This window comes from Trachemys scripta, chromosome 10 (assembly GCF_013100865.1).
Source record: "Trachemys scripta elegans isolate TJP31775 chromosome 10, CAS_Tse_1.0, whole genome shotgun sequence".
Classification (NCBI taxonomy): domain Eukaryota; kingdom Metazoa; phylum Chordata; order Testudines; family Emydidae; genus Trachemys; species Trachemys scripta.
In genome coordinates, this window is record NC_048307.1 from 44113728 (window position 1) to 44128157 (window position 14430).

The following is a 14430-nucleotide window of genomic DNA, read 5'->3' on the forward strand; positions in this document are numbered from 1 at the left end:
TTCCTTCTTACCATTGAATGGTCTGAGTTGGAATCTTTGGTGTCCTCAGCTTCTTTTTTACTGTGTCATTGCTATAAGATATTATATGCAGTTAATTTTAATAGTTTTTGTAGTACAGTCTACACAGGCAGATAGTGTAGCTAGTGTTTTTCCCCTCATTTCTTTCCCACGCAGAGACTCTCCCCACCCCACCAAGAAGCTTGGAACTATGCCCAGGGTCTGGGGTTCAAAAGTAGTGTTTCCTGCCCTTGCTTCTTTTCAGTGAGTGACAAACATCAATGTTGCCTTTACTGCTCATGAGATGAAGCTCATATTTCTATCAAGTGCAGCATCTGCCACTCTTTTCCCCCCAGAACTCATGAGTGTCAGGAACTGAGACTCAGAAAACATCTCATGGAGAAGGTGATGAAGCCCCAGTCAGACGTGGGCCAGGGACCGCCCCCTGTACATAGGTCTCACCAAGCAGGCAGCGCCTCTCTGAACTCGAGCTCGGGAACAGAAGCCAAGATGTTAAGCCTAAGGAGAAGTCTTCACATGAGAGCAAAGGGCATTTCCATAGACATAAGGACAAGCCATCTTCATCTAAAATGGCCCCTGTTAAAGTTGGGAGAGCTAGTGCACATGGGTGCTAAGGACTTAGGCCCAAGTAAATTTTCTGAACAGGGGAAGGAGGCATGCAAGGATATATTTCTGACTGTTCTGACAATAGCTCTGATGGTGAAGGTTTGGGATAAACAGCTCTTAGTGCTCCCACCCACTTCCAGAGCTGATGCACTACTGATAGTGACATCCATGGGGCAAGCTGATCGCCACAATGACCAGGGAAGCTCTGGTTCCAACAGCTCTGCCAATGGACTCTCCTGGTATCCCAGGGTCATAAGAGAGTTACCTCTCCCCAGAGGACATCTTTGCTCTTATTCTCCACTCCTATCAGGGCCATCTCTATTCCAGTACATAGCTATACCAGAGAAAGAGACTATCCTGATAAGGCAGTCAAGTATCCAGGGATAGCCATGTTAGTCTGGTGGCACCTTAAAGACTAACAGATTTATTTGGGCATAAGCTTTCGTGGGTAAAAACCTCACTTCTTCTGATAAGGCAGTGTCCTTTTCCTGTCCCACCTGCCAGCCTTGAGGTGCAACCATCAGTACTGTCGGTTCGGCCAGAGATAAGGTATCTGGCTTTCTCTTTGGATGAGTCTGAGGCCTCTCAGGATTCTCTGTGGCATTGGATGGAGGTGGCATGAGTCAGATACCCCAAAAGATGAGGGTTCTGACCTCCCACTGTATATGATTGCCCAAGAGACAAGTAGTGCCCTATGTCATGTGGTCGTCGTCCTCTGCCATTTGATCCTTTCTACTGACAACATTGGGGGCCATGGGAACCCTACACAAGACACCTGGAATCAGTTCAGGAGTTCTATTTGCCATTGCCTTGACACCCACAATCAGCCCCATCAGAATATTCAGAAGTGGAAGGTGAACTGGTTCTGACAGTTCTAGGAGCCAACCTCATTGTCTTCACTGGGTGAGGCGGTTATTCCATCTTCTCAGTCTCCATCAGATGACTTTAAACACTATCAAGAGCTTGTGCATTGGTGGGTTCAGAGGTACAGATTCAGCTTGAGGAAGTCCAGGAGCCTCAGCACAGTTTACTAGACATTTTGCAACTTTCCGGTCGCAGTGGAGTGGCCCTCCCCATTAATGAGGCTAACGTGAACCCAACAAAAAGAGTTTGGCACACTCCTGCTTCTTGTGCTCCCACCCCTAAGAGGGCTGAGAAGTGTTGCTTGGTCCCACCGGGGGGAGGAGGGGAGGGTTCTCTCATCCACTGCCAAACTCTTGGTGGTGAAGGGGGCCACGGCATGGTCCAAGCAACAGTACCTAAAGGCTACTCCCTCTGATAAAGGTTGAGTTGCTTGTGTCCTTTTAGGGAGAAAGGTCTTCTCTTCCACCTCCCTTCAGTACAGGATTTCAAATTATCCGGCCGCCTTGGCCAAATAAGATTTTCCTAGGATGAGGGCAGATTAGTGACCAAAACTTCCCTCCAAGCTGCGGTGCACGTGGCAGATACTGTGTTTGGGGGGGTGGTTATTTCCATTATTATGGGGAGAGACTTGTGATTGTAACCCTCAGGTTTCCTAGAGAGGCACAGAGTACCATCCAAGATCTGTTTTGAAACTATCAACCTATTCTATAAGAACATGGATGAGTCTCTTCAATCCCTCAAAGACTTAACAACGCTTCACTCACTGAGCATTTATACCCCTGCCCCAAGAGAAAATACTAGAGGCAAGGGTGTAGGGCAAGACCACCTTCTCAGCCATTTAACCACCAATGTCCTCAAGAGCCACCACGCTAAAGACAGTTTATAGACCCAGTAACCCAGCCTCTGTAACATCCACCGCCACATCATACTCTAACCCCCAAGTAAAGAGTTTCTTTTGACAGGACTGTCAAGACCTGCATTCCTTTATTGATTCTAATTCATTCCCCTCCTTTGATATTCAGAGGTTGCCTTACCCGGTTTGCCAAAAATTGGAGGGAGCTAACTATAGACAAATGACAGGTTTCAGAGTAACAGCCGTGTTAGTCTGTATCCGCAAAAAAGAACAGGAGTACTTGTGGCACCTTAGAGACTAACAAATTTATTAGAGCATAAGCTTTCGTGGGCGGTAGTCCACGAAAGCTTATGCTCTAATAAATTTGTTAGTCTCTAAGGTGCCACAAGTACTCCTGTTCTTCTTTTTATAGACAAATGGGTATTAAAGATTATTCATGGCTATCTGATTGGGTTTCTGGTACCTCATACCCACAAACTCCTTTCCTGGTTCTGTTTCAGGGACCATTCTCATGAGGAGATTCTAAGACAAGAGGTGAACTCCCCTCTCCGGGGAGCTACAGAAAGGGTTCCACCACAGCAACAAGGGAAGGGATTCCCTTTACTACTTGATCCCCAGAAGAATAGGGGATGCAGGCCAATTCTCAATCTGAGACAGCTGAACAGGTTCATTCAAAAACTAAAATTCTGTATATCCTTAACATCAATAATTCCTTTGTTAGCGGAGGACACATGGGTCATGGCTCTCAACATGAGATGCCCATTTTCAAATAGACATCCACTCAGTCCACGGGAGGTTCCTCAGGTTTCTTTTCGATGAAGAGTATTACCAATTCAGAGTCCTTCCCTTTGGTCTAGCTGTAGCACCCAGGGTCTTTACAAAGATTTCTTCAGCAGTGGCAGCTTCGATGTGAAGAGGATTTCAGTCTTCCCTTACCTTGACTACTGTCTTTTGACAGGCAGTTCCTCTGAGGAAGTCCAGCAGGCAACAGTGTTCTGCTCAGCTTTCTGCCTTTCCTAGGTGTCTACGTCAATCACGAAAAAAATCCATCTGAGCCCCATGAGGTTTATACATTTTATAGGGGTGTGACATATCAGGTTACAATCCAGACTGAGTAGCTGTGTCACCCTTGCCTTGTAACTTGTGGTGCGCTTTACAATGTCTTGCTGCTCACAAACAGCCTCCAACCAGATGTAAGTCACTCCCAGCTATATCTGTGTGTCCTGCAGCCAGCTAGGCACACGTTGACTCTTACCAGCCTTACAAATTACCACAGAGTAACCCCAACAGGCTTCTCCCAGTCCGAGATTTGCTCCCAGAAACATATGTCCTGTACTGTCCAGCCCTCTCCTAGATCGTACAAATATATTGAGTCTATTATTCCTTTAAGGGAACAATATGCACACAACTTGTTACCCCAAATGGATTTACCAGACAGTTCAATTTGAACACACTGGATTAGATAAAACGAGTTTATTAATTACAAGGAGAGATTTTAAGTGAGTACAAGTAATGAGGCATAAAAGTCAGAAATGGTTACAAGAAAAATAAACATAAGACACTTACGAATGCCTAATTTAATAAACTATAATAGTTTCAAACAAAGTTTCTTGCCTCATGCACCAGCAGATTATTGACCAAACTCTCAGGTCAGGACCCCCCCACCCCAGGTCCAATGCCTGCTTTCTTTGTCTTTTCAGGTGCAGAGAATGTGATAGGCAGGGAGAGAGAGAGGGGATACAACAGTATTACATTCAGCTATCACTTCTCTGTCCTTATACCCACCCCATGTCTGACTACTGCTTGTTAATCTCCCATGTCCAGAATACACATTGGGATTATCACTCAAATTAGAAATCGAGATTACTTACCTGTAACTGAAGGTTCTTCGAGGTGTATGGTCCCTATCTGTATTCCACTACCCACCCTCCGCCCGCTCTGCTGGGGATTGTTAGAACTGAGGTAAGAATGGGAAACTGGAAAGATGTCAGTCCGCACCACTGCTTATGCCCTCGGTTCAGAGCATGAGGAGAGCTATGATGTGGGTGCAGGCCAATGGACACTGCCTATGAAAAATTTCAGACTCAGGTGCATGGTATGGTGCGCCTGTGTATCCTGTGTGTGGACTACAGATAGGGACAATACATCTTGAAGAACCTCCAGTTATAGGTGAGTAACCTCCATTTTTAGTATAATCCAGCTACTGAAAAAGTAGGAGGAAACATAAGAAAGGCCGTACCGGGTCAGACCAAAGGTCCATCTAGCCCAGTATCCTGTCTACCGATAGTGGCCAATGCCAGGTGCCCCAGAGGGAGTGAACCTAACAGGCAATGATCAAGTGATCTCTCTCCTGCCATCCATCTCCATCCTCTGTCAGACAGAGGCTAGGGACACCATTCCTTACCCGTCCTGGCTAATAGCCATTAATGGACTTAACCACCATGAATTTATCTAGTTCTCTTTTAAACTCTATAGTTTAAAGGTTATAGTCTTAGCCTTCACAACCTTCTCAGGTAAGGAGTTCCACAAGTTGACTGTGCGCTGCGTGAAGAAGAACTTCCTTTTATTTGTTTTAAACCTGCTGCCTATTAATTTCAATTGATGACCCCTAGTTCTTGTATTATGGGAATAAGTAAATAACTTTTCCTTATCCATTTTCTCCACATCACTCATGATTTTATATACCTCTATCATATCCCCCCTTAGTCTCCTCTTTTCCAAACTGAAGAGTCCTAGCTTCTTTAATCTCTCCTCATATGGGATCCGTTCCAAACCCTTAATCATTTTAGTTGCCCTTTTCTGAACCTTTTCTAGTGCCAGTATATCTTTTTTGAGATGAGGAGACCACATCTGTACACAGTATTCGAGATGAGGGCGTACCATCGATTTATATAAGGGCAATAATATATTCTCAGTCTTATTCTCTATCCCCTTTTTAATGATTCCTAACATCCTGTTTGCTTTTTTGACCGCCTCTGCACACTGCGTGGACATTTTCAGAGAACTATCCACGATGACTCCAAGATCTTTTTCCTGACTTGTTGTAGCTAAATTAGCCCCCATTCTATTATATGTATAGTTGGGGTTATTTTTTCCAATGTTCATTACTTTACATTTATCCACATTTAATTTCATTTGCCATTTTGTTGCCCAATCACTTAGTTTTGTGAGATCTTTTTGAAGTTCTTCACAGTCTGCTTTGGACTTAACTATCTTTAGCAGTTTAGTATCATCTGCAAACTTTGCCACCTCACTGTTTACCCCTTTCTCCAGATCATTTATGAATAAGTTGAATAGGATCGGTCCGAGGACTGACCCTTGGGAAACACCACTAGTTACCCCTCTCCATTCTGAGAATTTACCATTTATTCCTACCCTTTGTTCCCTGTCTTTTAACCAGTTCTCAATCCATGAAAGGACCTTCCCTTTTATCCCATGGCAGCTTAATTTACATAAGAGCTTTTGGTGAGGGACCTTGTCAAAGGCTTTCTGGAAATCTAAGTACACTGTGTCCACTGGATCCCCCTTGTCCACATGTTTGTTGACCCCTTCAAAGACTTCTAATAGATTAGTAAGACACAATTTCCCTTTACAGAAACCATGTTGACTATTGCTCAACAGTTTGTTTTTCTGTGTGTCGGACAATTTTATTCTTAACTATTGTTTCGAGTAATTTGCCCGGTACAGACGTTAGACTTACCGGTCTGTAATTGCTGGGATCACCTCTAGAGCCCTTTTTTAAATATTGGCATTACAATAACCTCTCACTTCCCTTAGAAATTGCACTTCCCCGTCTCTGGTATATTATGTTTCTACACTTAGTTGTATGCTCTTTGGGTGCCGCCCCAAGGACAGTAATAGCATTTGAAAAAATAATTAGCTGGGTCTGTTCTAGTATAAAATAATTGTTTTTCCATGTACCTCACAAACATGTTTTTATATAATTCCCTAACTGTGAGTATATTTAAAAAATATATAATAGATGTCTAGAGCCAAGCTTTCAGAACCTGTGCAAAATTTGTCTGCTGTTTATCAATAATGTTTATTATGGTGGTGCCTAAGAACCACTTAACAATGGGCACCTATTGTGTTAGCCACTGTACAACCACAGTAATACAGCCCTGCCTCAGAGATTACAATTTCTGATGTTTCTAATTGCATTTACACATGTACATTTGATGCACAAACAACTTGCACACAGTTCTGAAAATCACTGTCCAGTATTTGGTTAAAGAACCGCATATGTTTAATTGCCAAAACATGAAGAGCTTGTAAACTTCAGAGGTTTAGTAGAAAGATATTTAGCATCAACAGAAGACTCCTAATCAGCAAAGTACTTGAATATATACTTAGATGTGAATGACTGGAGAGTGACCATAATATAGGAGGGCTTTAAAATGTAGACCTGAACTTGTAATGAAATCTCCATGGGCAGATCACTGCATCCACATGGATTTCATTGCGGGATCAGGACCTAAATGGGCTCTGATCTCAGTTTGGGATGTAGAGGGTTAGTCAGTCAATTTTATTTTGCTGAATTTAGGTTTAATAGGTATCTTAGATTCTTTAGTTTCTGTCAAGGTTTCCTGCTACACTCCCTGCCCATAAGCTAACTCATCAGAGATTTCGTATAGATGTTAGTCCTGGCTTTGTATCAAACTAAAACTCTCAAAAGTCAAACATAATGTTGGGCTTGTTCTGCCTAGGAAGAAATTTATATAACTAAATGAAACAAGAAGGAAATAAAAATGTCTCTTTTCTGTATAGTAAAAAAAATTGCAACAAAGCTCTCCATTTAATCTGAACATTGGATGAATGACTAATTTTTTTCTTCCAGAGCTTATGTTGAAAAGTATTTACTGGAGAAATCCAGGCTAGTCTATCAGGAACACAATGAACGGTAGGAGCCTGTTTTTTACTTATGTGTATCTTTATATTTTTAATGATCTATTTATTCGGTGCATGACAGATAGTTTTAATATCCTATTTTAACCGGACTGTAGGATATCAGTTTCACCATTCTAAGTATGTATTGCTAATCAATTTGCAGGCAAGCTACTTAGAGCTTATCTACACAGTGACATTCAGGAAAGTTTAATTTGTAAAAAGTGAATTAGTTAAACTGCATTAAACCCCTGCGTGAACACTCATTCAGAATTAAAATGGCCTTAATTCAGTTTAGCTTCAGTTAAGCTAAGGGCTTGTCTACACTTGAAATTCTACAGTGGCACAGGTGCAATACTGCAGCTGTAATGCTGTAGTGTGTAGACACTAATTACAGCAATTGGTGGAGTTTTCTTATTTGTGTAGGACTGGTAATCCACCTCCCCAACTGGCAGCAGCTAGGTCAACAGGAGAATTCTTTCGTTGACCTAGCCCTATCTACACCGAGGGTTAGGTCAGCTTAACTGTCTTGCTCAGGGGTGTGGATTTTTCACACCCCTGAGTGACGTAGCTGGGTGGACCTAACTTTTGAGTGTAGACATGGCCTAAGCCTGTTTTGTAGTATTTGTTTAATAGCAAATTTCATTTGGGGAGTGAAATCTAGAAGAGAGGAAAATCCAGATCTCTATTTCATCCTTACAATCCCTGTCTTATATTTTCCACTGTCTTTGTGACTAATGGATAAATCAGATGTTATAGCATGGTTGTTATGTGACTTCTGCATTATTTGTAAACTATTTAAAATTTAATTTTGGGTCAGGGGCTGTCTTTTTGCTCTTTGAGCAGCACCTTGCATAATGGGCTAGGGCTCCATGACTACATGGACTAGGGCTCCAAGGTGCAATGGTGATACTAATAGTGAAAATGATTTATTTTGCCTACTTATGGCCTTTTATTTCCCTATTGCAGACTTCTCTTTTAATTTCAGTGATTAATGATTCCCTCTATTTTAAACAGATTTTCCACTGTCTCATAGTTTATTCCAAAAAACAAATAAAAAAACTACAAACCCCACATGACCCTTATTAGGGGGTAGAGAAAGTCAAACTTTATCTTCTATTGATTATGTCATCTACTGTCACTTTCTTCTGTGTTGCTCTTTGAGGGTATGTCTACAGTGCAATAAAACATCCACAGCTGGCCTGTGTCAGCTGAGTTGGACTCCAGGGCTATAAAATTGCTGTGTAGCGGTTCGGGCTCGGACTGGAGCCCCGACTGTGGGACCCTCCCGCCTTGCGGAATCCCAGAGCCGAGCTCCACCTAGTGCCCAAATGTTTATACTGCAGTTTTATAGCCCCAGAGCCCAACCATCTTGAGTCTGAGTCAGCTGACCGGGGCCAGCTAAGAGTGTTTTATTGCAGTGTAGACATAACTTGAGACTATTGTTCTTGTACAGTTTTACATTAATTGCTACGTGTCTTTGCTGTAATAGATAAGACCCTCTTGGTGCTAAAATTATCTTATTAAGATAGATGAAGGGGGAAAATAAATAGTTTTGCAATCTGACTCTCATCCATGTGGAATTGGTACATCCATTATTATAATGTTAATGTACTGCTCTCAAGGTTAAATTGCATGCACACTGAAACTTGAAAAATGTAATCAAGGTTGTTATGAGTTAATCTTTTTTCCCCTCAGAAAAACTTTTGATAACAGACTCCTGAAGTTCAGAATTCTTAATTTTAGAAATACTATTGTGCTGTCAATACTATTCTATTGTGAAGTCATGCTTAAGGAAAAGTAATTGTCATCTTAGCCATTTTAGCTCTTTTAACATTAATAGTGTATTTCAAGCATTTAGGATGTGTTTGATATCAAAGTGAAATAAGAGGATTTCAAATCCCCTTCTGCAGAGCCAAAGTGGCAGAGTTCTTGCCCTGTTTACCACTTTGTAAGGAAGAAAATTTGACATTTTGGGGTCTAGCCTAATGTATTACTATTACACATGTTCCGAAGCTCTTTCATAAATTTATTTTTGGACAATGGGTGTACTAAGTGGGAACAAAGGTTCTAATTCTCTGTTACTCTGCGCTTTGTGCCATCGTTAACATCAGTGTGAAGTGGTGTTCTGATTTAGTAGCTTTTTTTCACTCACTTTATGTTCACTTTGAACTGGTGTAAATGACTACACATGGTGCAAGGCAACAATCAGGCAGAAGGTTTTCCCCTTTCTCGTTTATAGCCTCCTTTCATAAAGGTCATATACCTAGTGAAGTCAGATATCCTGCCTATCCTTTACATATATCCAAGCATGAAAACATGCCTCATGCAACACATTCTGAAGTTGGTAAGATTCAGCTGCATCCTAATTTCCGGCAGAAGCTGGCTCCACAATTATGGACCCTCCACCAAGAAGGTTCTGCCCTGGTATGGAGAGATGCTTCCTAAGTGCTCTCTGGCAGTCTCTCCATTGAATGTTGCTGCTGTTGCAAGGTTGAGAGTTTAGAGGTATCTGTTGGATAAGGACCCCCTAAAACCAGTAAAGGGGTGATATCTGGCCACCCAAACTTGCAATAGTTTCTTGGCCATTACTGCTAACTTGAAGGCCAAGTCCAGGTATAATCCAGAGGACTCCAAGTTTGTTTACTCCCTTGACTAATGGGATGTTGATGCTCTCATTTGATTGGGGTAATTACACATTCTACCAGTTCTGCAAAATGTTTGTCTGTCTGTTAACCAGATTGGTCTCTGTTTTGCTTGGGTTGAGCGTGCTTTTCTCTCATATCTTTCATGCAAGAAATGGGATACTATACTAATTATACTAAGTAAGAAAGAGGCATAGTGGAGGGGCTCATCAGCATATTAGTGGCATCTTAGCTTATAGTGCTCTTTGACCTCTAGCAATCTCTCATATATATGCTGAACAAAAGTAATGACTAGAATGACATCCTCAGTCTGGTGAAACTCTGCAGCAGAGGATCTTGAAGTTAATGCACAGTTCATACACCAACCCAAGTTCATACTGGCAAGAAAGTCATACCTTCTTGCTGGAATCAAGGCAGAACTTTTAGGTTCCCAAGACTTTCCTGTTCATAAAAGATGAGCGCTGAAACCACTTAGCTCACTCTCCAAAGACTGAAGACTAAATCTTTCTAAAATAAAGTAGAAGTTCTACAGATTGTCTTGTTGTTCATTTAGAATGCATCTTGTTAGGTCACTCATTTTTGTTCTCAGACCCTTTTCTGGTCTGTAGTAGCCAGTAGAAATCTATGGCTCTGAACTTGGCAAGAGTGTATAGATGTCCAGGTTCATCTAGCACTAGACTGTCTTTGGTAGCCAAAAATTATTTGGGAAGGTCTGCAAACAGTTTCCAAATAAGCTTGGACCTTCGTAATTCCTCAGTGGCAGTGCATGGGTCATTCTGCTGCCAGAAGCAAGATTGCCAAGAAGGTCCAAAGGGCTACCAGACTGAAGCACTCAGACCAAACCCAGGACTCATAAGGGTGGTGAGGTCATACTGTGAGTGATTGTATTCAGGAGACTGTTTTTCCTAGCCCTGTAACTCTCTTTTGTTTAGTTAAGAGTAAGGCTACGTTTATGTCATGGAATCTGACTTCCACAGACCTCTGTGATATTTTCTGCTTCAGCCCCTGGCAGCCAGTGGGGCCACAACAGGGTTCCAGCAACGAGTGACAGCCTCCTCATGGGGCCCCTTCAGGGTTCCAGCAACAGCCGACAGCCTCCTGAGGGGCCCTCCTCAGGGTTCCAGTGATGGGTGATGGCCTCATGGGGAAACCGGGGGCGTGTTGGGCGAGCAGCTGGGGTGTCCTGTTTTCTCTTTGGGAAAGATGGTCACCCTGCAGCTTCCAGCCACCATGGGCGAAGGGGGGGCCCCCCTTGCAGCTTCCAGCCACCATGGTGGCAGTGGAAACCATGGAGCCACAGCAGCAAATGTCAGATAGGTCACAGTTTCCGTGAATTTTTGTTTATTGGACATGACTTCTCCATGACTTTTACTAAAAAATAAGCATGACAGAAGCTTAGCCTTAATTAAGAGTAAGGTATGTGTGGATAAGAAATTCCTTAAAGTCTGTATCCTTTGCTTTACCACCGGATTGTCCCAGAAGGGTTTAATTAGAAAACGAGAGCTACTGGATCCAGGTGGGAGGAGGGGGTATAGGGTAGTGAGCAGTGGTGGAGCCTTGGGAGGGAAGAAGCTGGCTGAGGGCGGGGCCTTGGGGTGGAGTGCGGGCGGGACTGTGGGGGGGAAGAGGCCAAGAGGTGGCTGGGTCTCGGGACAGAGTGAGGGCGGAGCGGAGGGCGGGGCCACAGTCTTGGAGGCGGGCCCTTTCTGAGTGTGGGCCCAGTGCCATTGTAAACCTGGTACTGGACACAGATGTGATTGTTCCACTGCCTGCTTCCAAGGGGGACCTGAGTACAGATTGGGTGTTTGCACACACATTAGCCAATTGTGCATTGAACTGGCCATTTGCACATGCTCTTGGTATTAATGGATGGAATGTTAAAACTGAGCTAAAGAAGTGAGGTGCCCTAATCTCATTTGAAAGTCAATGAAAATTGGGTACCTAATACCCTTCATGCCTTTGAAAATCACAGTCTAAGTTTGTATGCTCAATTGCACGTGCAGCTGCAGTCCCACAACTTTGAAAATCAGGTTCTTGGTGTGAACACAAAAGTATATGTACAATGCTGATATTGATTTTCAAGTTTAACATAATTTTTATTTGTTACCAGGAACTACCATGTATTTTATTACCTTCTGGCAGGAGCAAGTGAGGAAGAAAGATCAGCATTCCATCTTAAACAACCCGAGGAGTATCATTATCTCAATCAGGTGGGAATAAACAGGCAGCTTTGGGGATGTGACAGCATTTTATAAAAGGGGTTGTAGAATATATTTATCTCTAGAATGATGGACTGTTCTTTCCTGATGACATACTTCTTCTCTATTGATTTTACTTAATGCCAATAAAGAAAATAAGCCGAGTGGTGAAATTTATTGTCCTTGGCCTTTGCATTCAGGGTTTCATGTTGAGAAATTCATCAGTGTTGGCACTTCAGCTATTTGAGAAGTGGAGTACAGAAGAATAAAAATATAAGCTATTTACTGAATATAATCTCCTAAGGGAAGTTATTATCATTTACCTTCCATCTGTATGAATGTTGTTGTTAATTAATATCTGTCTTTTACCTAGGTCTGTTCAGATAGAGATGTGTCTGCTTGTTAGCAGTTGGCCTGTAGGATATAACAGCTTGCATGATGATGATATAATTCTGTAGCTTTATGGATTGGCTGCCTGATAGCATGATTTTTGTACTTTAACAGTGTAACAAGCCTAATATAAACAAAATGTAGAAACCATCAACCACAAACAAGTGAGATATTTCTGTGGGACTATTCAGTTAACATCGCAGAAAATTTATGAAGCTTTGTTGTAGAAATGTTGTGCCCACCACAACATTTATGTGAGCGGGTCTTTGTTTAGCAAGCTGGCCTCCTTTACAGCAGGTGGGGAGAAGGGGGAAAGTTTACAGGGATGAGCAGGAAGCAGTTGGAGCTAGGTCAGGACAAGGTCAATGCATAGCCCTGTAGAGGTTCTTTTTACCGGGTTTGGGCAGGGTTCTCCTCTGCCTTTAATGTACGTTAAGAGGAAAAAGGTATTAGGTCCTGTAAATGTTAAAGGGATTTGGACAGTCACATGTGGAACCCTTTGTGACGGGTTGGACCCCTTGGGAAGCCACCTGATGTGCTGAGATACCACTGCGTCTACCTGTTCTGCCAGCATGGGCCCCCTTTAATCTGTCTCGCTGAGCCAGGCTCTTAAAACTTCCTCTAAAAAACACACACACACACATCGGGAAGACTCAGCTTAAGGGACTTGCTCCAGCATTCAGATGTCCACCTCTCTTGGAGTGCAGACCCAAAGATATATTATCAAATTCGCCCTCTCCCTCAATGTGGAGAGAGCTGTGCTTCTTGCCCCCCCCCCCCAGTTAAAAATTACAGAAACTGGGTTTAATAATGAACAAAATAAATTTTATTAACTATAAAAGGCAGATTTGAAGTGGTAAAAGGGGTTACAAACAGAACAAAACAGATTACTAAGTAAATGAAATCAAACATGCAAACTAAGCTAGTTTCACTAAAGAAATTGGTTACAAATAGTATTTCTCACCCTAGATATTGTTGCAGGCAGTTTGCAAAGTTGCTGTGGTTCAAAGTTCCAGTTTTATTCCTTTTCAGACTGGACCCCTGTCTCAGACTGGACTCCCCCCTTGCCTTCCCTTTTGCAGTCTTTCTTCTTGGGCAGATAGGTCGTGGAGAAGAGGAGTCCTGTTTGCCTTCCCCCCACCCTTAAATAGGATTTACATAAGGCAGGAATCCTTGGTTTCTCAAACTTGACCCCCCCCTTCCCTTACAGTGGAAAGTTACAAGAAGTCCCAGGTAATGTTTTATTATCAGGTGACAAGACCACCTGACTCTCTAGGATTATGGCGTCCATGAGTCAGTGGCAGTATGGAGCGTCCGCAGGAAGACCAAACTTTTCACAATCCATTGTCCTTGCTGATGGGCTATCTACCCTGTTTAGCTTTTCCATAGTTGGACCTGAAGTGTTAGCAGTGGACGTCACCCAAAGTAGAATAGTTGAAATACAGATATATAGTCAATATTCCTAACTTCAGATACAGAAATGATAAAGGCACACAAATTGGATAATCACATTCAGTAAATTATAACCTTTCCAATGATATCTCACATGAGCCATCTTGCATAAAGTATATCTGTTATTTCATATTCATATCATAAGCATGTTTTCATAAAGAATATGGACTGACACATCACACCCTTGCTTGTCAGTGGTTAATTGTCCTTTCATTTCATGAAGTTGAAATCACATGCAATATAAAACTAAAAAATAAAACGCACAATTATTTCAAATTTGGTGACAATATATACCTCCAGACCAGTGGCACCGCCATGGGCACCCGCATGGCCCCACAATATGCCAACATTTTTATGGCTGACCTGGAACAGCGCTTCCTCAGCTCTCGTCCACTCACGCCCCTTCTCTACCTATGCTACATTGATGACATCTTCATCATCTGGACCCATGGGAAGGAGACTCTGGAAGAATTCCACCACAATTTCAACAGATTCCACCCCACCATCAACCTCAGCCTGG

The 14430-nt window shown here is 42.5% G+C and overlaps 1 protein-coding gene across 7 annotated transcripts in view; it reads left to right on the top strand.

The window, feature by feature from the left end:
- The window catches only part of MYO9A (myosin IXA), a 455456-nt gene that overhangs the window by 218030 nt on the left and 222996 nt on the right, over positions 1-14430 (top strand). For all 7 annotated transcript variants that reach the window (XM_034783136.1, XM_034783134.1, XM_034783141.1 and 4 more), the window contains 2 exons: positions 7179-7241; positions 11981-12080. In XM_034783136.1, the coding sequence (XP_034639027.1) occupies positions 7179-7241; positions 11981-12080 (163 nt within the window). The remainder of the gene's footprint in view (positions 1-7178; positions 7242-11980; positions 12081-14430) is intronic.